The sequence below is a fragment of the Aspergillus karnatakaensis genome (assembly GCF_047715665.1).
Source record: "Aspergillus karnatakaensis strain CBS 102800 unplaced genomic scaffold BJY04scaffold_3, whole genome shotgun sequence".
In the NCBI taxonomy this organism is placed as follows: domain Eukaryota; kingdom Fungi; phylum Ascomycota; class Eurotiomycetes; order Eurotiales; family Aspergillaceae; genus Aspergillus; species Aspergillus karnatakaensis.
This window is the reverse complement of record NW_027395715.1, coordinates 147,524-168,931: the sequence shown is the minus strand read 5'-3', so window position 1 is coordinate 168,931 and position 21,408 is coordinate 147,524. Positions and strand designations below refer to the sequence as shown.

General features: G+C 51.3%; 12 protein-coding genes across 12 annotated transcripts; 7 read left to right on the top strand and 5 right to left on the bottom strand.

The window, feature by feature from the left end:
• Positions 1–384: 384 nt before the first annotated feature.
• BJY04DRAFT_213220 (uncharacterized protein) lies at positions 385–985 on the top strand (the record flags this gene model as incomplete). The annotated part of the gene is made up of 2 exons (XM_073714817.1): positions 385–841; positions 891–985. 2 exons carry the CDS (start codon positions 385–387, stop codon positions 983–985), a joined length of 552 nt encoding a protein of 183 aa, XP_073576268.1.
• Positions 986–1,279: 294 nt separating this feature from the next.
• Positions 1,280–1,956, bottom strand: BJY04DRAFT_213219 (HD domain-containing protein; the record flags this gene model as incomplete). The annotated part of the gene is made up of 2 exons (XM_073714816.1): positions 1,280–1,465; positions 1,528–1,956. The coding sequence occupies 2 exons, from the start codon at positions 1,954–1,956 to the stop codon at positions 1,280–1,282; spliced, it is 615 nt and encodes a 204-aa protein (XP_073576267.1).
• A 644-nt stretch (positions 1,957–2,600) lies between these two features.
• On the bottom strand, positions 2,601–4,335 carry BJY04DRAFT_213218 (alkaline phosphatase D family protein; the record flags this gene model as incomplete). The annotated part of the gene is made up of 3 exons (XM_073714815.1): positions 2,601–2,897; positions 2,956–4,191; positions 4,240–4,335. The coding sequence occupies 3 exons, from the start codon at positions 4,333–4,335 to the stop codon at positions 2,601–2,603; spliced, it is 1,629 nt and encodes a 542-aa protein (XP_073576266.1).
• Positions 4,336–4,661: 326 nt separating this feature from the next.
• Positions 4,662–5,598, top strand: BJY04DRAFT_213217 (phytanoyl-CoA dioxygenase family protein; the record flags this gene model as incomplete). The annotated part of the gene is made up of 3 exons (XM_073714814.1): positions 4,662–4,952; positions 5,011–5,443; positions 5,492–5,598. 3 exons carry the CDS (start codon positions 4,662–4,664, stop codon positions 5,596–5,598), a joined length of 831 nt encoding a protein of 276 aa, XP_073576265.1.
• Positions 5,599–5,926: 328 nt separating this feature from the next.
• Positions 5,927–7,176, bottom strand: BJY04DRAFT_204730 (cobalamin-independent methionine synthase II family protein; the record flags this gene model as incomplete). The annotated part of the gene is made up of 2 exons (XM_073713527.1): positions 5,927–6,495; positions 6,543–7,176. The coding sequence occupies 2 exons, from the start codon at positions 7,174–7,176 to the stop codon at positions 5,927–5,929; spliced, it is 1,203 nt and encodes a 400-aa protein (XP_073576264.1).
• Positions 7,177–7,604: 428 nt separating this feature from the next.
• On the top strand, positions 7,605–9,522 carry BJY04DRAFT_228326 (Zn(II)2Cys6 transcription factor; the record flags this gene model as incomplete). The annotated part of the gene is made up of 5 exons (XM_073718815.1): positions 7,605–7,694; positions 7,746–7,855; positions 7,908–8,187; positions 8,218–9,299; positions 9,354–9,522. The coding sequence occupies 5 exons, from the start codon at positions 7,605–7,607 to the stop codon at positions 9,520–9,522; spliced, it is 1,731 nt and encodes a 576-aa protein (XP_073576263.1).
• Positions 9,523–10,046: 524 nt separating this feature from the next.
• On the top strand, positions 10,047–11,850 carry BJY04DRAFT_228324 (major facilitator superfamily domain-containing protein; the record flags this gene model as incomplete). Its single annotated transcript, XM_073718814.1, has 3 exons — positions 10,047–10,434; positions 10,492–10,808; positions 10,873–11,850. The coding sequence occupies exons 1-3, from the start codon at positions 10,116–10,118 to the stop codon at positions 11,848–11,850; spliced, it is 1,614 nt and encodes a 537-aa protein (XP_073576262.1). The 5' UTR covers positions 10,047–10,115.
• A 460-nt stretch (positions 11,851–12,310) lies between these two features.
• On the top strand, positions 12,311–13,690 carry BJY04DRAFT_213213 (uncharacterized protein; the record flags this gene model as incomplete). The annotated part of the gene is made up of 2 exons (XM_073714813.1): positions 12,311–12,922; positions 13,538–13,690. 2 exons carry the CDS (start codon positions 12,311–12,313, stop codon positions 13,688–13,690), a joined length of 765 nt encoding a protein of 254 aa, XP_073576261.1.
• A 251-nt stretch (positions 13,691–13,941) lies between these two features.
• On the top strand, positions 13,942–14,441 carry BJY04DRAFT_213212 (uncharacterized protein; the record flags this gene model as incomplete). The annotated part of the gene is made up of 2 exons (XM_073714812.1): positions 13,942–14,126; positions 14,183–14,441. 2 exons carry the CDS (start codon positions 13,942–13,944, stop codon positions 14,439–14,441), a joined length of 444 nt encoding a protein of 147 aa, XP_073576260.1.
• A 1,298-nt stretch (positions 14,442–15,739) lies between these two features.
• BJY04DRAFT_177716 (putative dynamin family GTPase) lies at positions 15,740–18,187 on the top strand. Its single transcript, XM_073709632.1, has 5 exons — positions 15,740–15,930; positions 15,981–16,253; positions 16,311–16,573; positions 16,623–16,755; positions 16,803–18,187. Exons 1-5 carry the CDS (start codon positions 15,823–15,825, stop codon positions 18,132–18,134), a joined length of 2,109 nt encoding a protein of 702 aa, XP_073576259.1. The 5' UTR covers positions 15,740–15,822; the 3' UTR covers positions 18,135–18,187.
• Positions 18,188–18,314: 127 nt separating this feature from the next.
• BJY04DRAFT_213210 (uncharacterized protein) lies at positions 18,315–18,839 on the bottom strand (the record flags this gene model as incomplete). Its single annotated transcript, XM_073714811.1, has 2 exons — positions 18,315–18,473; positions 18,528–18,839. The coding sequence occupies 2 exons, from the start codon at positions 18,837–18,839 to the stop codon at positions 18,315–18,317; spliced, it is 471 nt and encodes a 156-aa protein (XP_073576258.1).
• Positions 18,840–19,059: 220 nt separating this feature from the next.
• Positions 19,060–20,641, bottom strand: BJY04DRAFT_228321 (ankyrin repeat domain-containing protein; the record flags this gene model as incomplete). The annotated part of the gene is made up of 2 exons (XM_073718813.1): positions 19,060–19,821; positions 19,913–20,641. 2 exons carry the CDS (start codon positions 20,639–20,641, stop codon positions 19,351–19,353), a joined length of 1,200 nt encoding a protein of 399 aa, XP_073576257.1. The 3' UTR covers positions 19,060–19,350.
• Between the last annotated feature and the right edge of the window lie 767 nt (positions 20,642–21,408).

Genomic DNA, 21,408 nt, shown 5'->3' with positions numbered 1-21,408 from the left:
CTCTCCCTATCCCTTTTACCCTCCCCTACCTGGCCTTTTTAGTTTACTTCATTCCCTCTCTCCATATTGGATAGCATGGCAAATTGCCCATTCTGCAAGAACCCTCTCACAAAAACCCATCACGAGCGGCACTACAGACGATGTGAGCGCGCAGATGAAGAGTACTCGTGTGATAAGTGCAAGGAAACAGTCCTTGTTCGTGACTACCTGCAATATGTCAGGTTGTGTGGTGTACGTAATCGGCAGGAATGTGATCTTTGCGGAAGACTTGTTACTAGGCAGAATATGGGGCGGCATGTAAAGACGTGCCAGACACGAGCTAATCGTGGAGGGAGTATGTTTGTTACCCTTGAAGCGCAAGGGACTCTGCTGATTATCCTGACTATGGAAGATACAGGCCCTGGTACACGAGGTCCTGACACACAAGGCGCTGACACACAAGGCCCTGGGCTGCCATTTCGGCTTGCACACAGCCAAAACGAGAGAACCCAGAAAATGCAAAAGTTTCTTGATAATATTGATGGGATGTCCAAGGTTGATCAAAGCAGCATTATCAGCGTAAAATGTGCTAGTGAGTTTGAGGATGCTTTGAAGGATCCAGACAGCATAGATTCAAACAAGATGACTCCAATTCTATGGCGAGGATACACGCACCACTCCTCTCTTAGTGGTCTACCTTCTTCGATCCCCGACCTCCTCAAGGGGCTACGTTCGCGACAGATAGACACATTAGACGCTCATAACTACACGGCAGAGAAGGAGAATGACTCCCAGTCACTCGATGATCTAAAGTTTACTTCGACGGCTTTATTAAAATTGAGCTCCAGCCAGGAGATCTTCTGTATGTGCCTCCGCCTGAAGTTTACACACTATACTAAGCTAATCGCTAGGTTTATACCACCCTGTTGTCCACACGCGGTCTTCACCCCAGAGCACACGCTCTCTTTCGGAGGTTCCTTCTACACCATTCCATTTCTCTACTTGACCAGTCGATCGTTGGTGGTCCAAGAGAGTTTCGATGGTGTCAGCAATGATGATCTCACTGATGGGGACTTTGAGAATCTTATCAAGATGCTGAACACCTGTATTGGCTTACTGTCCCAGGACCTTGCGAATCGAACGCACTTGGCGTCTGCTGCAGCGAGTGGAGTTTACTGGGCTGCCTTGAAAGACAGGCTGAGCGTCACCATACGGATGAGACTGCACGAGATGAACCAGATCATAATGAAGAAGATCCTGGAAGACCGAGAGAGGAGAGCAAAGGAAACAAATGTATACATCAAACCCTAGAGGCCTTCCTAGAGGCTAACAAACACTCAACAGCCATCTCCCTATAAGCCTCCAACGGCGGCGTCACAGCCCCAGACTCCTTAGCAAGATCATCCCACCGGCGAACCGCAACCTTCTCCTTCAGCCAGGGGTCCGCTTCAGCCTGTCGCACCTCATCGTCACTAAACTTGCCGCCCTAGCCAAATCGTACCCTTAGTGCATGATACCAGAAATAAAGAATAGGAAACAAAGTTATACCTGATACTCCAACGTCCGCTTACTAGTCTTACTCAACCCCTCCCAGTACCCCTCCTCCGTCGCACAAAGATACCGCTTCGCAACAACATGGCTCCCCACCAGCTGGCACACCTTTTCACTAAACCCGACCTCGCGCAGGAATCGCTCACCGAGGATATCGTGGCTTGCGCGGCCGAGATACTTGCCATTCTCGATGAATTGCGCTACCTTTTGCGCGGCCGGGATGAACCGCCCGATGTCGTGCAGTAGAGACGCGATGATCGTTTCCGTGTCTGCGGAAGCAGCTTGTGCTAGTGCGGCGCTTTGGAGACAGTGTTCAAGTTGCGAGACGGGCTCGCCCATGTAGTCTGCTGCGCCTTGGGCGTGGAGCATGGCGAAGATCTCGTCGATTGTGCTGCGGGCGTCGCTTTCTTGGACGGAGGGGGACATTTTGGATTTTTTAGATGTGGCTTGATCGGGTGGGTGTTCTGGGATTGTTTTTTACTTGGAAGTGTATAAAAGGTGCTGATGAGAGGGGTATATCCTACCGATCGTGGATACAGACCTTACTGTACCTCCCATATCTGGCGCTACGGCCGCTACGGGCATGCTCCGGCCGCGCTACGGTGTACACCGAGACGCAGTTAGCCACTGAATTGCAGTGTAGATGGAGGCTGGCCCGCACAACAGTCCTTTTTATTGGAGACAAAGACCGGTCACAAACTTGGCGACTGAAGTGGGTTGTAAATGGTACAAGGCGATTGCCGAAGGCCTGGTTCACAGCTTATGCTCTGCTCTGCTGAAAGAAGCGCATGTAGTCTTTTGTGTCTTGGTGACTAGAGACAGATCAAGCGCCAATACGCTTGCATATGTAGTGACTCATTATATGATATAGAGCTTACTTTCTCCGTATCTCCTTTCTTGTGGTGGAATTAGTTGTAATCATGGTGGTGCCACAACATTAACGCTGGTGCCCTTAGGGCTTGAAATACGAAATTAGAAAGTTTGATTACTGAACAGAAGCAAAAAACACAACTTGTTCCTTTTTACGTCGCCTCCTTTCTCTAAGAGCTACCTGCTAACCCCTTGAACCTCTAACTAGACCCAGGTTTCCGCTGCTCAACCGTATAACTCCAGGCCTTCTCACCATCCACAATGAGCTCAAACTCCATCGTCCATACTTTGGAGTCTGAAGTATCAAACGTAAAGGATCCAAACTTGGACAGGCCCTCGTGATGATAGTAAATGGCTCGGTCGGACTCATCCACCTGGCTATAGTCTTTAACGAAAGGATTGACAAACTGACTCAATGGCGAAGTCGAGAACTCAATAACGCGCGTGTCATTTGTGCCGGGAGCAGGAAAAGCTGTCGTGGCGTGTTCGTGGCGATCCTGCACCGAGGGGTGTTAATTGGTTAGAGGGAGGAATTAGGGCTACCTAGGTACTTACTCCCGTGATGATCAGAACACCCTCAGTCTCCCACATAACCTCAAGAATCTCCCTCCTCTCAGTCAGATACCCAGCCCAATAGTCCTCTTCATCTGCCGCCTGGAAGTTTCTGGTAAACGGCACGCTACTCAAAACGACTTTCCAGCCCGGCGCAGTTCGTAGCCACGTCTTGAGCAGTGACAGCTGTTCAGCACCAAGCATAGTCTTGCTCTCATCATCGGGTAATGAAGATAACGAACGGTACCGTCGCGTATCCAAGACGAAGAACGAGACATTGCCTTTCGAGAAGGTGTAATATGTTGCGCCCTCCTTCACTGGGTCTGGGTTTCCTTGGTGTTGATAGGCTAGAAATGGGCGGATCGCCTTCTGATACAGTCCTGTTTCGTTGGAGGACCAATTATTCGTCAACTCGTGGTCATCGTAAGCGTGGATCCAGGGGAGGGCTCGTAATTCTGGGGTCCATGTCGGCGAGGCGTAGACTTGGCGGTAAGCCTTTTGGTAGTCCTCCACCGCGAAGCCGAATCTTCTGGGTAGGTCGATGTAAATAAAATCTCCTAGGAATAGCATCATGTCCACTTTTGTGCTTTGGAGGAATGTCGTCAGGTGAGTGAGCCCGCCGACGTGGAGAGGATGCCCAACAGGGTTGTATGGGAAGCCCGGTTTGATGCAGCTGCTCGAGACTATGGTGAATCGCTTGGGGTCAAATGATGGTGTAGAGAAAGTGCCAACATGGCTAGTGTTTGTACGGTACTGATACTCCGTTGCGGGTTCGAGGTGCTCTAATTTAAACGTGCCGACGTAGTCATCGGCGGGAATGGTGGATATAACATCGCCTGTAAGCCACGCTTTGGAGGTGAGTGGCCGATACTCAATCTGAATCACGGTGGCCTCGGGGTATCGCACAATAACATTCGCAGTGTTGTCACTTACGTAGCCCATGCGCGAGAACGCAAGCTCGGGGCTACTATGCAGTATCTGGGCGCGGTAAACAAAGTCCAAGGCCATGATTGGAAATAGTGTTGTCGCAGCGAGCGAGGCAAATGCCAGAGATTGCAGACGTCGGTCAAACCTGCCAGACGTGATGGAAACGCAAAGGCCCCATGCTGATCTTCGTAAGGATGATTTCTCTAGCTTGACGGACTGTCTATCTGATCCGAGCCACTGTATGACCCAGAGCACGCAGTAGGTAAGCCAGAGAAGAACAATTTCCTCTAGCAGCATTTCTCCCCATGGTTGCTATATTGGGTTAGTCAATCCGGTGCCTACCAGTAAATCTGCACTCACATGTCTCACGAAGAGTACAGCTTTATAACGGATCCAGAGACTGAAAGCGATTGTGAGGCCGTCCAACAGCCATAGGAAAGGCCGTGACACCTGCATTGTCAATTTTGGAGGAAGCAATTACCGAGGAGCGAATCATCGACAGCTGAGTCCACAGGCCCTTGGTCTTGCACAGGGGAACAGAAGGATATACCACTTGTAGTGGTGCATCATCGAGGTTGACACACATTCATCGGCGATATGCCGCAATGGCCGCTGTCTCGGTGGCCCCCGATATCAAACACCGATCGGCACCGACCCGGCAAAGCCTTGACACCCACATGGGAAATCGTCTTTCGTCTTGCACTACGAAGTAAAGCAAGTAATAGATAGGGCCAAATGCCCAAGCGCATCTCTCGGGTGAGCACGAACCATCTACTTTCACCATGGCAGGTCCTCTCTCTGAGGCACAAGTCGAATTATTCAGAACAAACGGATATCTAATCCTTCGAAACAGCGAGCACAGGCTCGCTACCCCAACTGATCTGCAGAAATGGACGGATGAAGTCCGCACTTGGCCCCTTGAGAAGGGCAAGTGGATGCCCTACAATGAAACCAACGCAGACGGCAACCCACAGCTCATGCGAACCGAGTACTTTGTCGACTTCCATCGGCTCTTTCACAGCCTCCTCTACGGAAGAAAACTAGGAGACATTTTGGCGCAGCTGTCAGGGAGTGTACGCAAGCCCTAACCCACTATGAACACCACATGGCATACTGACGATAAATAACAAGGAGATGCGCCTCTTCAAAGACAAAATCAACTATAAGTCCCCTCGAGCCAGCGGTTTCAAGCCACACATTGATGCGCCGGGATATGACCACATTGGCAACATCGAGCACCTGACTGCTAACTTCGCCGTCGACCCTGCAACAATAGAGAATGGCTGTCTAGAGGTAGTAGCGGGCTCTCATCGCGCTGAATTCGACCTCGTACAAGGGGCTGAGCTCTCTGCCGCCTGGGAAGCAGCTCATGAATGGACACCTGTGCTATTGGACGCTGGTGATCTGTTGATCTTCGGAAGCCATCTTGCTCATCGGTCTGCGCCGAATCTGTCAACTCGGCCCCGGGCGAGCATTTACGCGACGTACCATGGTAGCGAGGATGGTGCTGATCTGAGGGAGAAGTACTACGCGCACCGGAGGGTGGCTTTTCCGCCAGATCATGGTAAGGCATTTTCAGTCACTTCTATGACTCCCAGCTAATTGGTGTCAGAGCGTGAAGATGGTAAGGACTATGAAGAAGGTAGGAAGCGGTACGGCTCGGCTGCGCATTTTGCGGTTCCAAAGGTTTCTCAATCGATAGCTTCTGTAGCCATTTAGATTGAATGCTTTTGGACGAAGGGCATGCCAATAGGACTGTGATTTATGACCTAGATGGGTGGATAGCAGCAATGTGCACAGCTGTAATCTTCGGTATATTATCCTATACCAAGGCGTATTCTATTAGTGACTGCATTTGGAATTATGTAGACTGTTGCTTTTGAGATTCAGCGGAATACGGAGCTGGAGTACCTTGTACCTCTGGACACTTAGTGCGCGCTCAAGCATATTCTTAGAAGGAATATGTCGCTCTCACTACACTAGTTATCAGTATACAAGCAGTCAACGATTCTACAAGATTCCACTCTGTGTATGTACATAACAAGTATCACGGCTCGCCATCCCAAACCCTATCCGCCAACTTCCTCACTAGGCTCAGCTTAGACAGCATGCCGTCTCTAGATATCTGATTGCCAATGTTGGCGCTTGCAAACCCGCACTGCGGACTCACGCTGATTCGCTGGAGACAACTGGCTTCAGACTCGCCAGACCCCTCTGCCATGTATTTGGCTGCCTCGTGAACCCGCTTCTGCAGTTGCTCTAGGTCCTCGGCCTGTCCAGTTTTGGTCGTGATGAGCCCAAGCACGACTCGCTTATCCACCGGGAGCTCCTTAAGGGGTGCAAAGCCTCCTGAGCGCTCAGTGTCGAATTCCAGGAAGAATGTCTTGACGTTGCATTTCCTGAATAGAGTGGACGCAATCAAGTCGTAACCGCCACTTGCCCAGTGGCCACTTTTGAAGTTTCCCTTACATAGGTGCAAGGCAACGTGTAGATCGTCGGGAAGACCAGAAATAGAGTCATTGATCAATTTGACATATTGCTTCACTTGCTCGATGCTTGTTCGGTGGTTAAGGCTGTCGGCTGCCCATCCTTGGTGAACTTGCGGGTCACAAAAGTCTGCCATGGTCAGTTAGGGCTACAGCCAGCAATAGCAAAATACGTACACCCCAAGTTTGGATCATCGATTTGGATATTCCTGAGCCCTGCATCGTAGAGGACATGAACCTCCGCTCGGAAAGCAGCCGCAATGTCCGCAAAGTATTCGTCGTCGGACTCATACACCGAAGCCGGGTACGCAAAACCTTGTTTGTACATGAGATGATACATCTCAAGCGAGCTGGCAGTGATTTTAATATCTTTCACTCTTTCCGGATTGACAAGCGTCTTCAAATACTCAAACTCATGCAGGAAACTGCTCTTGACGTGTCTGATTTTGCCGGTGCACACGACCACCGTGCCCCCTCCACCTTCTTTTCCTGAATCGGTGAACAGCTTCGTGTGCTTCAGGTATGGACGGAAGATGCTGAGATCTGTCACCTGTATCTCTGTCATTCCTTCGAGGTCGGTGAAGAATGTACCCCAGTAGAGTCGTCGTCGGATTTCCCCGTCTGTGATGGTGCGAAAGCCGAGGGACTGTTGCAGGTCGACAGCTTCCTTGATGTCATGGTCTTCTTGCTTCTTTCGGTCTGCGGCTTTGGATCCTTCATCGCGGTGGTCGTTGTACCATAGGTCTAGCAGCTCCTTGGATCTCAGGAGGGAACCGACGTGCTCTGCGCGGTAAGGTGGTGGGTTGGACATGATGACGGGGTGGTGGACACATCAATGCCTCAGTACGTACCTTCGATACTTATGGGCTTTCTGATTCAATGGTCACAAGTGCAAGCTTACAGCAAACAGCACCTCTGGCACTGACAGACCGGCACAACCCCGAAATGCCGATTGTGGATCCAGACCCGCAATTAGCAATCTGCTTTCTCCAACTCAGGCGAGGCATGCGAGGCTGAGCGAGCCTTATTGGCCTAGAGGCCTGCACTTTGTTAGTGGTTTGGAAACCCTCCTGAGCGATACCAATAAAGCTCTGCTTAGAGCCACGTTGTCCAGCCGCATTGTGGATCACCACTGAAGGGCCATGTATTGCCAATGTTCAGTCGGTCAATATTCGCAACTCTCTGTTTCCTCCTCGGCCATCTTTTTGATGGCCTGCGAGAACTCACTTTGTGCCCACGATGGCAGCCAATGCTTTGGAGTCGGGCTCTCCCAGGCTCCGCGATGTTACCCGCAAGGGGGCTGCATGCCTTGGGTGTCGCAGGCAAAAGGTGCTACGCTCTTTAGATGATTATCCTAGCGATCATGCTCATATGTCCTAGATACGATGTACGATGCCGGAGACCGGGCCTCCGTGCACTCGCTGTTCGAGACGGAGCATGACATGTGAGGTCGAAAGGTGGTCTCAGGTCATCACCGAAAGTGACAATGCGTGGGTCGCCCTGAGTTAGAGCTGGCCAACAATATTAATTCATGCTCTGCAGATGGCGACGGAAAATGGAGCAAGAGATTGCCTCTCTGCGGGCAGAGATCAAAGCAATGTCAGAGCAATGCTATCGCCATTCGGAAGCCCCCAGAACACCTGCTGCAAGCGACACCTACGTCAACACCCGTCCGGCCATCAGCCAAACGGATGGTACGGAGCAGCACTGGCAGGTCGTCATGGGCCCGGAGTCACACCTGGGAGATATCCCCGGCTCGTGCGTTTCCCAGATATCAACTGTTCCAGCCGTACCGACCCTCAATTACGACCCAGGCGACATTGTGCTTTCCGGAATCATCTCGCTTGAGCAGCTGGAAATATATATGGATCTTTATCTCACTCGATTTGATCACTTTCTGTATCGCATTCTGGGCGGTCGGTACACAAGCCTCCATGATACTCGGGTGTCATCGCCATTATTGGTAGCCTCAATTTGCGCGGTCAGTGCGCTGCACAGTAACTCAGTCAATTTCACCGCGATTTATCACCATTTTACTGCGCTGGTAAGCAAGAAAGCGATTACCAAGATTACGTCTATCGACGACGTTCTAGCACTCGTTATAGGGGCCTATTGGCTCAATGATATCTCGTGGCAACTTTCAGCCGCTGCAGTGCGCATGGCGCTAGATTGCCAGCTTCACAGTAGCCTTGGAAAAGCCCTTGAGGGAGACCAGCTACATTATCAGCGAACAAGACTATACTATCTCGTCTTCGTTTGTGATCATCACTACTCAATCGTCTACGGTCGACCGTCGCTCACTAAACAATGCGGAGCGATACGATCTGCTGCCCTTCTTAGCAAGTCCCCCTGTGCCACTTCAGACGACCTCCGCATCACATTCCAGATTGAGTTCTGGTCAGTTATGGAGGACATCTGGGATGCCTTTGGGGTCGACGTCGAGAAGCCCTTGGATCAGGCACAGATGCAGCGCCTAGCCCAGTTCAATATTCGGTTGGATACCCTCCGCGCACAATGGGCAGACGGCTTCGAAAGTAACGCTTTCGTGGGCAACTATCCTTCCAAGGGCAGCGCTTTGTATTATCACTTTGCGAGACTGTACCTTTTCACCCACGCACTACGCGGCGTCAGTGGCCCTGCAGGCGGGGCTAACATTGCAGGCTCTATCGACCGCGAGCACGCCGCGAACTCTGCAGTATTCGCTGCGACAGCTATTCTGCGCACTGTTATAGACGACACTGAAGTCCAGTCCTGGCTAAACGGGTTTCACTCGTACTTCCACGTTATGGTTGCCTTTTCGACAGTGTTTCTGCTGAAGATATGCAAGAATTTCTGCGGGCTTGTTTACTACGATATAGGGCAAATACGTGCTCTCGTAGAGACACTCACCACATTACTCACGGCAGCGGCAGAGCACGTTCATCGAGAGCACTGGTTGAGGGGCCTCACTACGGGCATTACAAAACTGTATGCACATGTCTTCCCTAGTATCCACTCCGCCCGATGCCCTTCCGCCGAATTCCATGCCGGGCAGACAGAGCAAGAGCTGGCAAATCCAGATGTTGGTGTTGAGGCTTGGTGGACTGGGGTTGATATGCGGGGGTTCGATTTTCTGAGCACTGAGCTAGCACCTGATTTCTTCCCTACCAGCAATTGATGTTAACTCTAATTCTTCCTGAATAAAAGTGGCGTGCTTGTCAGCTGTGCTCTCTGGCCGTATTGAGTGTGTAGCCAGCATTGATCGACCTTGAGCCGTGATAGCTATAGTTAGCATAGATGCTATTGCACGGACCCCAATTATTGGAGTACAGGTCTTCAAGCTTGGTGGCGTGGCACTCTAAAACAACAAGTCTCCACTATGAATCCAGAGAAAGGCCAGTCCCAGGTGAATTTGGGCCCACATGTTGAGTTGATAGGCGTATCGTTCATATCCCATCAAATCTTCAGCAACCGCGCTGAGGCACTGAACCAATATATCTGTGCAGCTCAAATATACCAGCGTCCCGCAGGAGCTCAACTATATCTCGGTCTCTACCGCCGTGTTCGGGGCTTTTACGGGCCAAGCCCGAGAGTCTCGATGCTGCTAACATGCCTACATCCACGTGGGTTCCGGGTCCACACAAGACGATGCATATGCATGCTCCTGGAACAGTGTATATAAACCCGGTTGCTCGAGCTACCTGCGTATCAACAGACGAACAACCACCTCAGCAATCTTCATCATAATTATATTCTCTAGATCTCTTCAAAATGGGCTCGTTAGCCGCCACACATGTTCCAGGCACAGTGCACTTGGTCGACCTTGACGGCACTGTCGCCGCTCAGCACTCCGGCGACGACAAGATCGTTCTGATCCCGCCCCCGTCGGCTGACCTGGAGGATCCCCTCAACTGGAGCAAAAGGCGCAAACTTCTCTCAACCTTCTGCTGCATGCTCTACACCTGCTGGGTTGCGGCGGGCGTGGGAGCTACACCGACTATCCTGCCTCAGATCACGGAGGCTACAGGATTGACCACTGCACAGCTTGTGGAGGGTGTTGGATACATGTTTCTGACGTTTGGATGGGGATGTGAGTTTCTTGACTCGTACCACAATCAGCTCATCTTCTAACTCACACATTCGATAGGCCTTGTATTCCAGCCCCTTGCGCAACAGTATGGAAAGCGGCCGATCTACCTCATTAGTATTGCGGGCACGGCAGCTGTCATGGTTTGGCACGCCTATGTCCGCACGAACCAGGAATTTATTGCCATCAAGCTAGCCCAGGGGTTTCTCGGAGCACCCGTTGAAAGCCTTTCGGAGGTTAGTATGACAGATATTTACTTTCAGCATGAGCGTGGACAGTACATCGCGCTGTACGGCCTGGTACTGTATGTTGGAATCTATGTTATGACTATCATCGCCGGTTTCATCAACGATGGGCAGGGCTGGCAATGGGTTTTGGTCAGTAATATCCTCCTTTTACCGGTTCAGATGTTGAGCCCGCCCTAACTTACTCATAATTCAGTTCTGGTGCGCAATCTTCAACGCTCTCTCGTTCGTCTTCCTCTTCTTCTTCATGGAAGAGACCAACTACACCCGCAAAACAACCAGCGAAGCCATCGAAGAAGTCCACACAACCACTATTCGCGCCCAAGAAAGCCACAACCCCTCAAAGAATATTACGACCACCGAAGCCCCGGCCTCAGAAACAAGCGAATACCCCCGCACAAGCTTCCGTCAAAAACTCGCCCTCATACGCAGGTCGGACCTGCAGAAGCCCAACCGCCTCCTCAGCATGATCTGGCGCCCGCTCGAATTTTTCACCTACCCCTGCATCCTCTACTCCGGCATCGCCTACGGCTGCATCGTCGTCTGGTGGACCGTCCTCATCAACACCGTCTCCCCCATCCTCTCTGTAGCTCCCTACCACTTCTCCGCAACCTCCATCGGCCTAACATACTTCTCCGTTTTAATCGGCACAGTCATCGGCTGGGTTGCAATTGGCTGGTACGGCGACCGCTTCCTCCTCTTCATGGCCGTGCGCAACGGCGGGATCTCCGAGCCCGAGCACCGCCAGTGGCTGAACGCAGTCAACCTCTTTCTCCTGCCCGCCAGCCTCCTCCTCTTCGGTCTCGGCGCCGCCTACGAGCTGCACTGGTTTACCGTCGTCTTTGCAATGGGCCTCATGGGCCTCGCTATTATGATCGGTTTGCAACTGAGCATTGCGTATTGCCTCGACAGCTATAAGGATTTCGGCGCGGACGCGCTGGTCACGGTGATTATTGTGCGGAATATGATCAATTTCGGTGTCTCGTATGGTATTACGCCGTGGATTGAGAATATGGGGTTAAGGGATGCGTTTGTTGTTGCTGCGGTTGCCGGGTTCGTGCAGGTTGCGACGTTTGGGTTGGCGGTTCGGTATGGGAAGGGCTTTCGTAGGAGTAGTGTGCCTAGGTATGAGAGGCATATGAAGGATCTGAGGAGGGATGGGGCGGTTCATTGAGCTTGGGCTCCCTTCTTCTTGCTTTGAGAAGATGCGTACGCCGGCTTGGCTGAGTGGAGAGAAAGTTTGTATTATAGAGAGGGAATATAGAATGTTAGTCTAATTACTCGATCGATTACGAATCGACACAGCAGGTGGGAGATGTTACTAGATGCTCGAATATATCTTCAGATCGGTGACACAAAGTAACTCGTAGTTAACCCTAACTCGCGATCGGACCACATGACGCGACGCAAGACATGAAGACCCTACACACAACGCCGAGGTTAGCAAGCCGAGTTCCGTACGCATTTTCTTGGCCCATAGTGAAGGATTTCTGTTAGGGCGATATTCTAGGATTGGCCCTTGGTGGCGCAATACGAGGGGCATCTTGAAAAGTAAGCTGACAAGAACATCACCCCAGCTCGGCGGATTGAGAAGCTATCACATCTACTACCTACTACACCTACTGCTGTCCAAGATGGCGTTTGCCATGAGACAGGCAGAGCCATCCGACCTGGATACCGTCCTTTCCCTCCTCGAAAACCGAGTCACCTGGCTCCACGAAAAGGGTACCGCACAATGGCAAACAAGCATATTCCACCAACGACTCGCGAGTATCATCTCGCGTGGCGAGACATGGCTGCTACTAGACGAGGCCCAAACGCCAGTACAGGCAGTTGGCACAGTCACAGTTCAAACAGAAGGCGACCCCGGCTTTTGGTATACTCACGAGCTTCAAACGCCCGCACTCTATATCTCGAAAATGGCAACTCGCGTTGACCGACGGGGTGAAGGATTAGGGAGGCTCATCGTATCGTGGTGCTCTGATTTTGCTGCACGGCGCGGGATGGTGGCTGTGAGGTGGGATGCGTGGAGGACGAATTCCAAGCTGCATGATTATTATGTTGGCATTGGGGCGAGATTTCTTAGGATGGCTGGCGACGGGGATGGCAATTTGCTGCACCCACTTCCTGCTAGGGCTTCCAGCTATGTTGTGTCAGGGGCGCTGTTTGAGGTGTCGCCAGTGATTACTGATGATCTGCCTGTGTCGACGCGTTTCAGGAGCGAAGACACTCCACAGCCACGTAGAGTTAGTATCTGTACGCTAGAGGAGGGGCGAATATATTTGGCAGAAGGGAGGTGCTCAGCAGGGCTAGAATCACGAAGAAGAGATGAGATGTCTGCTTAGCTGGAAGTGCCAATAGGATAGACGTTGTGTGCCCAATATGCCATCGTCAGTTAGCAATTGTTCCAGGTCAAGCGTCAGTAGCCATCTTCTGAGAGCACCAAACGAAGGAATATTAGGTTACGACCGCCGGCATACAGTAAGCTCTGAACGGAGGCCGCCTGTTGGGAAGGTTGCATCATGTCCCGAACTGTCATAGCAAAGTGACCTGGACAACGGCTGAAGAAGGACGTATCAAGTGATCGGGAGACTTTAAAATCACTAAGGAAGATACAAGGCAATCTCTGTGGAAGGTAAAGCACAGCAGTGTACACGTCACGCTCCTCAACAAGCCCTATTTTAGGACCTCATGTCTCTGCTTCCCCGGAGCTCCGTGGTATACTCCATGAGCAGCACAGCCGCATGCCGATCAGTGGAACCGCGTTAGAGCAAAACTCTGGATCTTGCAATAGTTCCACTGTGGACTACGGAGTAGGCTTGCTCAACGGGCGTTGGTGCCTTGGCTGAGATTTGTCTAAGGGCGCTGTTAAGCTCAAGCAGTATCTCAGCGGCTACGATCGCCCAGACAATATGGGGCAGTCTCAGTTCAGCCCCGAAGAGCCCGCCTATGACGGCCCTGAAGACACTGTAAAGCTTCTGATCGACAGGTGTAACCCGGGGTTCCGATCTTAGGGCAACAGCTGGGCCGAGATCGGCGAGATTTCAGACATCGAAACAGTAGTCAATGGGAGCGTATAGGGAATCCCTTGGTAGGACCTGTACGGTGTAGACAGTGATCTGGACGCCTCTTGCCTATATAAAGCTGTCTGACCAGCCCAGGCTCAGGACAATCATCTTAACTATCCAACGAACCAAAGCAGAACTCATCAGTACTGAACAATCCATACCTCTTGACTCTCACTATCAATCTATCACCTACAATAATGAAGTCCTTCGCTGCCATCTCCGCCATCTTTCTTGCCGCCGCCTCGACGGCCGCCGCCCAGACCAGCGGTCTCAAACTCGTCCCTCTTACCGTCAAGCACCTCTCCAACACCAAAAAGACCAGCATCAATTTCACCGTGCAAGATCTCAACGGCGCTGCCTACACTACCTGCCAGCACGAGTGGTGCGTAAAGCCTGTATCCCCTCTGTATGACTGCAATACTAACTTGTACCATACAGGAACCTTGAAGAGGTCATCGACTCCAACAAGCAGTGGGCTTGCACAGACCCCAACTTCACCTTCAGCTTCCCCGAGCCGATTACCGACGTCGAGAGCTTTAATTTCATCGTGAGCCACAATGCGGTCGACTACCAGGCCATACTGAACTCCCACGCCGGAACCCCAGTCTACGTGTGCAAGACTCTTGCTGTTCAGATTGGCACCGAGACGACCTGCAGGATTCCCCAGGGATCTGATATTATTGCTCAGGATATTTAGATCTAGTGTATTTACGGCGCTTATGGTGGCTTTGGGCTGGTAGATGTGGGATGGAGCACGGTGCTAGGGGTGGGGGGGGCGAGTGTATATGCAGGAGAATCGGGGGTATAGCATTGTGAATCATCCCGCTTTATAATATCAATCATAGAAACCTACCGTAAGTATACTACCTAGTTTGACGTCAGGCGGGAGTTGTGATTTGATGCTGTAGGCGCTGCAATGATTCAGATCCGATGAAGGGGGCAGGGACACACGAACCCGTTCGTTTCAGCTCGCGCCACATGTAGGTGCCGGATCTTGATATTTCTGGAGCAGATATGAAACCGACAGGCCGTACCGCTGGTTTTATGACTTGCATACTATTCATAGTCGCAGCCAGAAAGCAAGCGTCAAAATTAGGTGGCAGACAATGCTTTACCTAGGGATATAGATAGATCGAGCCATGAGTGAACAAAATCTGCCAAGCTCCCGTTGGAAGGAGTAGATCCAAATATTGTAGCAAGAAGTTCATGACTCAAGACAGCCCCTGCAGCACCTATTTTTGGTATCTTGAGTGACAGACCAGGAGACGGGGTATTACTACTTACAGTTAATGCACCAGGGAACTAGACGATGACTGGGGAGTATATATGACCCGATAGGCCACGTCACGGGAGAACCAGTTCATGCCTATCTATTATCTCCAGCAAATACTACAATCATCCCCTCTTTTCTCGGTGTCGGGAGTACCAACGGGCGACTACCCCTGCTAGTGCAACAAATCAGATCAGTCGTTCATCTCCCATCACATTGCCGCAGCCACTAAACAGCCAATAACAAGTCAAGCAGAACCAACACATCTGTGAGATTGCCATCGGACGGCAGGATCCGCCAAAGAGGGGTATTGAATCGATGCCCACCTCGTGTGGGTGACTCGTGGGATAATATCTACGGTTGATCATAAATAACGAACTGGCCAAATACCTACTTCCGCTCCGTACATGGGCAATCGGCAATCGGCAATCTCACTAGTATAGATCCTACAGATATTTATAGGAAGGTGCAAGATCGCAGGATCGTGCTTCTCATATCTAAAAATACAACAAGACCAGGGGTTGAAACCGGGAAATGCACGTTCCAAGTCTCAAACACAACTAGTACCCTGGCGGCTATGCCGGCCCTCGTGGGATAGAGTGTGATTTGCTTGAACAGACAAGGAATGCAATCCCCCGTGGTAGCGGCATTACAAACACTCGCTGCCGTATGGTGCTGCGGTGATCGTCCGGTTGGAGAAGAGTTCACGATGGCTGTGAGCGCTACGGTGGGTTATAAATCTCTCTCCTTCTCTCAATTGCAAGACCCAGCATAATTTTAGACACACAATCCTCACCAAACCCTCAAAATGAGCCAACGAATCCGACACTTCCGGGGCGTGGAAAGCTCCGAGCAGCTCAAGTTTATCGATGAGCTTCACGCCCTCGGCCTCAGCAGCACCATCGATTTGCCAGAGGTATGGCTAGTCGCAGTCACCCAAGCATCGTTTGTTACTGACATCGGCAGCTCATCGTTGTTGGTGACCAAAATACAGGGAAAAGCTCGGTGCTTCAGGCAATCACCGAGGTCTCTTTCCCAGTGCAGGACCGCACATGTACTCGCTTCCCTATACAGATCTCGTTCAGACAGACAGCCACAAATAAGAACCCCGGAGTCAAGGCCACCATAAATCCAGGTAAAATTACCAAGGAGGATGAAGCCTTCCTCGAGAGGGTGAGAGGCTTCAGGGTCGAGAAGGAAGACCTATCGCAGGAGTCGTTGAAGGATATCATAGAGAAGGTACGTCGAGGGCACTCTCAACTTTCTTTCGATTGTCGAGCCCTCTAACGCATGCAGGCTACCGAGTCGATGTTCGGAAAGGACCATGTCAAAGGAGATACCCTTTGCGATGCAACATTACGAATAGAACGGTCGGGTCCGGATGAGATGCACTGGTCCATTATTGACCTTCCTGGTCTGATTCGAAATAGCCATACGGCGAATAAGGCAGCGCATTTGGCTAATGGGACAACTCCCAACGGCACGTCCCCGACAAGCAAGGCGACTATCGCCGAGAGCATAGTGCGGGAATACCTCCAGAATGAGCGAAATATTGTTCTGTGAGTTCAATGAGAGTAGAAGATTGTCAGCGTAATAACCACTAGGTAGACTTATCCTGGGTGACTCTGATGTGGAGCTGTCGAAAAGCTTGGAGATTGTCGAAACGGTACCGGGCATCAAAAGTCGTGCGATTGGAGTCCTAAACAAATGTGATAAGAGAGAAGAAGGAGCGGGTGACTGGGTAAGATATGTCCGAGTAAATGTATCTCATTCTCTAACACACTACAGATGGTCTCTCTACTACAAAACAAGCTGTCGACTGCTCTCCGCCTGGATCACGGCTGGTTTGGACTTCGCAACAGAAAGCCCAACGAGCCTCACTTCACCGATTTGGAGCGGGACGAGGCTGAGGAGCGCGAGTTTGCACAACCTGCATGGCAGGATGTTCCCAAAGACCGCTTTGGGGTTAAGGCACTCATGGATTATGTCGACCGGGAACGTCGTACGCAGTTACAGAAAGGGATTCCAAGTATCATCACCGAGATTCGTCAAAAGCTACGTAACTGTGAGGATGAGCTGAGGAAGCTAGGAGAGGCAAGGACTAGTGCTCGTTCGCAGCGGTTCTTCGTCCACCAGTTCTGCACCGAGATGCAGCGCATGGCCGATGCTTGTCTCAGGGGGCAGTACCAGGGCATCTCGTCGGATGATCCAAAGATTCGGCTACCATATCTTCTCCAACAACGCTTAGACGACTTCACTGTCGATGTCTACCCTACCCAAGAGGCACAGATACGCTTTGGTGCTTACGAGGAAGAGCTCACTCAGCTGCGCTCTCTGGGAACCAATGGAGCGACTTGGACAGAGCAAATCAAGAACGCCTCTGGAATCTACTCAGCCATCTATGAAGAAGCCATTATCAGCAGGGGAAAAAGCTTGCCCGGAAGCGTACATCCCGATGTTGAAGAAAAGGTCTTTCGAAAACTGTCAGCACATTGGGAGCGCTATGCGAGGGAAGTAGTTGAAGCTGCAAAGACCCGCGTGCGCGAAACATACGATATCCTTCTAAGACTAGCAGTTCCAAACAACCGAATTCGACTGGAGGTCAGTCGCGTAATCGGCGGCCGTCTCGAGTCCTGGAACAGAGACTCAGATAATGCCCTCCAGGAACTCGTCGACGATAACAGAACCCGTCCATTGTTCACCAAGAACCCGGTCTTTGAGAGACAGAACGCGATAGCAGAGAGGCAACGGAACAGAATCTTCAATAGGGCACCGTCCCCCGTCAACGGGACCAGCCACGAGGGCAGTCAGGATATCTACCTGCCGACGTTGTTGAACAACATCTTGCAGACAAGGGCAAGGCTTGAGACATATTACTGCATCGCCGTCCACCGCTTCATTGACAATGTGGCGACTCAGGTCATTGAGAGGCATGTCCTAGGGCCCAAATGCCCCCTGCGAGCTGTCTCCGCCGAGACCTTTACCCAGCTTGGCGATGATGAGCTTAATCGGGTTGCTGGAGAGGACAAAGCAGATGTCTCCCTGCGTAAGAGATTGGAAACTACGAGGGACAGCTATCAAAGGGCGCTTGAGCGGTGGGACCAATTGAGTGTGCTTTAGTGGGGTTTACTTTTTGATGTCTGTTATGTACGCAAGCTTTAGTTCAATTTGATACAGCGCAACATTGTCACGGTAGTGTAAGGTTTGACGTGGTCTTAGGACAAACCACCCATCTCAAGTCCTACACTGCACCCCTTCTAGCTCTCTCGCCAGAATTCTGCTTCGAAATCACACTTCCAGTCACTGCGGCACAAAGCTAAGAACCACCGGCGCCTCTGTAGCAAAATCACCCGTCCAAATACCAACATGATTCGTCCCAGGAATATGATTCCAAGTAGGTCCGTACAGGGGCTCTTCCTCAGCCGCGGCGAAATACGAAAGCAACTCGGTCGAGCCCTCCTATAGATTCCCGTCAGCTGATCCTTCGCATTCTGGAATTTCTGGAAATCATACTCCGATTGCTTTGAGGGATCCTTCCCAGTGGAAGGCCGGTACATCGCTAGACACAATCTCTATCTCGTGAGACTCTTCATTGACGTGGAGCCAACCGCCTGATGCGGTTTCGAATCCGCCAGCTCCGTCGGAAGTGAAGATGGTGCAGTCAGGAGACGCGTCCAGTCTGCCGTCGTCGATGATGCAGTAAATTCTCGATGGGTCGGTAATCGTTCCGGATTGTCCAGCTGGAGGGATGGACCAGTTCTCAACTAGGGCCAGCACGGGTGGCGCTAGAGTGGTAGCAGCATATACCAGTGCGGAGAGACGCATGTTGGGAAAGATAAGCAGCAAGAATTCAAAAGCAGGACGACGCGGAGCAGGAGAAAATGATGGCGATACAGGAAGCTTTGACTCTGTACCTGCTTCTTATACGTCTTTTGTTGTGGATGATCTACACGGAGTTCGGTATCTGCTAATTGTCCGGAGATTGAAAAAGTCAATTTGTATACTACATACAGACAGGAGATGGATTACATTATGTAAATTATTGGTCGATCAGCATCAAATATGGCGAGTCTGTCCGAAGAAATGCCCCTTTCTGGCAGCATCACAAACCCGCATCGGCGACACCATGAATGGAACATCGAAGGCACGTGAAGGACTGAAGATACTTTCATATATAGTTGCGAGACCGATAAAGTGGGTTGAAAATGTATTCTCTCCTGTTTTGCTTGCCACAGTATAAATCTGGAGTAGTAGAACTTTGTCGTTCCTCATAGACTCGAAATATGGAACGCTGGAACTGCATATCGCAAGGTATCTGCGCATAGTTTGACCTCCCCTAGAAGTCGTCGTCCCCGGAAGGCGGATCAGTCTCAGATTCCTCTTCTACACAAAAACACTCAATAAAGCTCGTCCCCTTTGGAAGCCTATACCGCCAGTCCCGGGGGCAGGGATACTGCAAGTATGTCTCAGGGTAGAATTTAGAATCCGTCGTTCCTTTCTCCTCCTGCTTCAACGAGATATATGACCAGACATCCATCTTTTCCGGTACATCCTCGTACGAGAACTGTGACAATAAATTCACCGCTTCCGTATTTCCCTTATCGACAGCCCATGCGAAATCCTGTGCGTCAGGACGAACGCCCTCCTTGACAAGGAGTTCCAGAATTTCAAATCGCCGTTTGGCAACCGCGATCCACACTGTACTGTAGACTGGCTCGCGAGGATTTATCCCACAGTTACAACCGTTACCACATGTGAGACGTAATCCGCATCGCAGGTGTGGACTTGCCCCCTTTTTAATGAGATCCTTGACCAGCTCCAGGTGTCCGTCCCTCACAGCCACAAACAGTGCCATGTGCCCGTATATTTCGAGCAACGCCTGTAATTATCTCTAGTACCTCCCTGTTATCTTCAGCAGCTAAATCACATATGAGCTGGTCTGATGTGGGCTGTCGACCATGCTTGAGAAATATTTTCAGTAACTCTGCCCCGGGGGTTTTCGCGGCCTCCGCCCACAAGAACTCTTCATCGTCTTCGACAATCGGCGCTCCTGCCTCAAGAAGACGTTCAATAATGGTGTATCCTGCATTTGAAGAAACCGCGGTGTTAAGGGCACTGTCTTGTGTCAAGGTGGCTCTCTCATCGAGGGGCACGCCTTTCGACAGGAGGAGCTCGAGAAACTCGGTATCTCGAGCACGAATAGCCCAATGAAGAGCCGGGCGCAACTGTTCCTTTGTGGCTGCTTGGGCTGGTCGCGACTCGAGGACTAGGAGTTTGAGGATCTCCGTCTGGCCTCCTGCGATCGCGTAGACGATCGGACTTGCTGGGGGCTTGCTGTCTTGACCATTGTCATCGTCACCATCATCGTTCTTATCGTCATTGTCGAAGGATGCAATACTTGCCCCGAGATCTAGTAGTTTTCTGATAAGATCTATGTATCCGTTCTTGGCTGCAAATGGGAGCGCTGAGGCGTGGTGGTGGTGGATGTTGAGTTTGTAGAGGAAGCGCTGGAGGATGTTGTATAGTCTCCAGCTGCAGCGCATAAAAGAGCTGATGTCTTTCTGGGCGGGTAGGAAATGGGCGATGATGGGGATGAGCTCATTCGGTAGGTGTGTCAAGGTGGCCATGATGGCTGTGTTGTTGAGGCTGAGTTTGCCGACTGATCGGTACCTTTGCCCTCCCGCCGGGCCGCACCAGTGGGGCCGCCCCGGGGGCCAATGAGATTCATCATTCAGTACTCATGGATGTCTTACCGTACCAGGTCAAGGACTGAAGTGTACAGTACCCCAGTTAGGTACCCATGCAGGGCGGATGCTTTTCCTTTGCCAATTCACAGATTGAGTGGTACACATGAAGTAGCGTCGCCGGCCCAGCCATCGGCTCAGTATGCCCTCCATTACATTCTTTGCAAGCCCAGCTAACGCATTAGCAATCTGGGGCAACAATATACTCTGCCCTCTGTTCGGACTCAAAAACAACCACCTGCGACATCTCCAGCGGCGTAATTCTCGTTGTGGTTTTGTCCGCGGCCTCCCTGATTGCTAGTGTAGACGAGCAGTAAGCCAGCCTCCTCCCGACAGCAGTCTTCCACAACCCCTCAAGCGCAATTGACTTATAGACACTCTTTTCTATAGCTCCGGCATCGCCGCCTGCACGCACGACAACAAGATTGCAACCTTCACAATGTCCAGAGAAGGCACGCTGTACGCCACGTGGACTGAAGATGTTGTCTCTTACCTATTTACTGTTCTTGCGGCGGAAACAGGATTGACAGTCTCCAGTCGGGCGTCGGAATCTGCCTCTCCTACCTCGATAGCTTCGGCAAGTACTACCACTACTAACGCGACGCGCAGTCAACTACGGACACCACATCTGGTGCTGATGCGCAAATTAC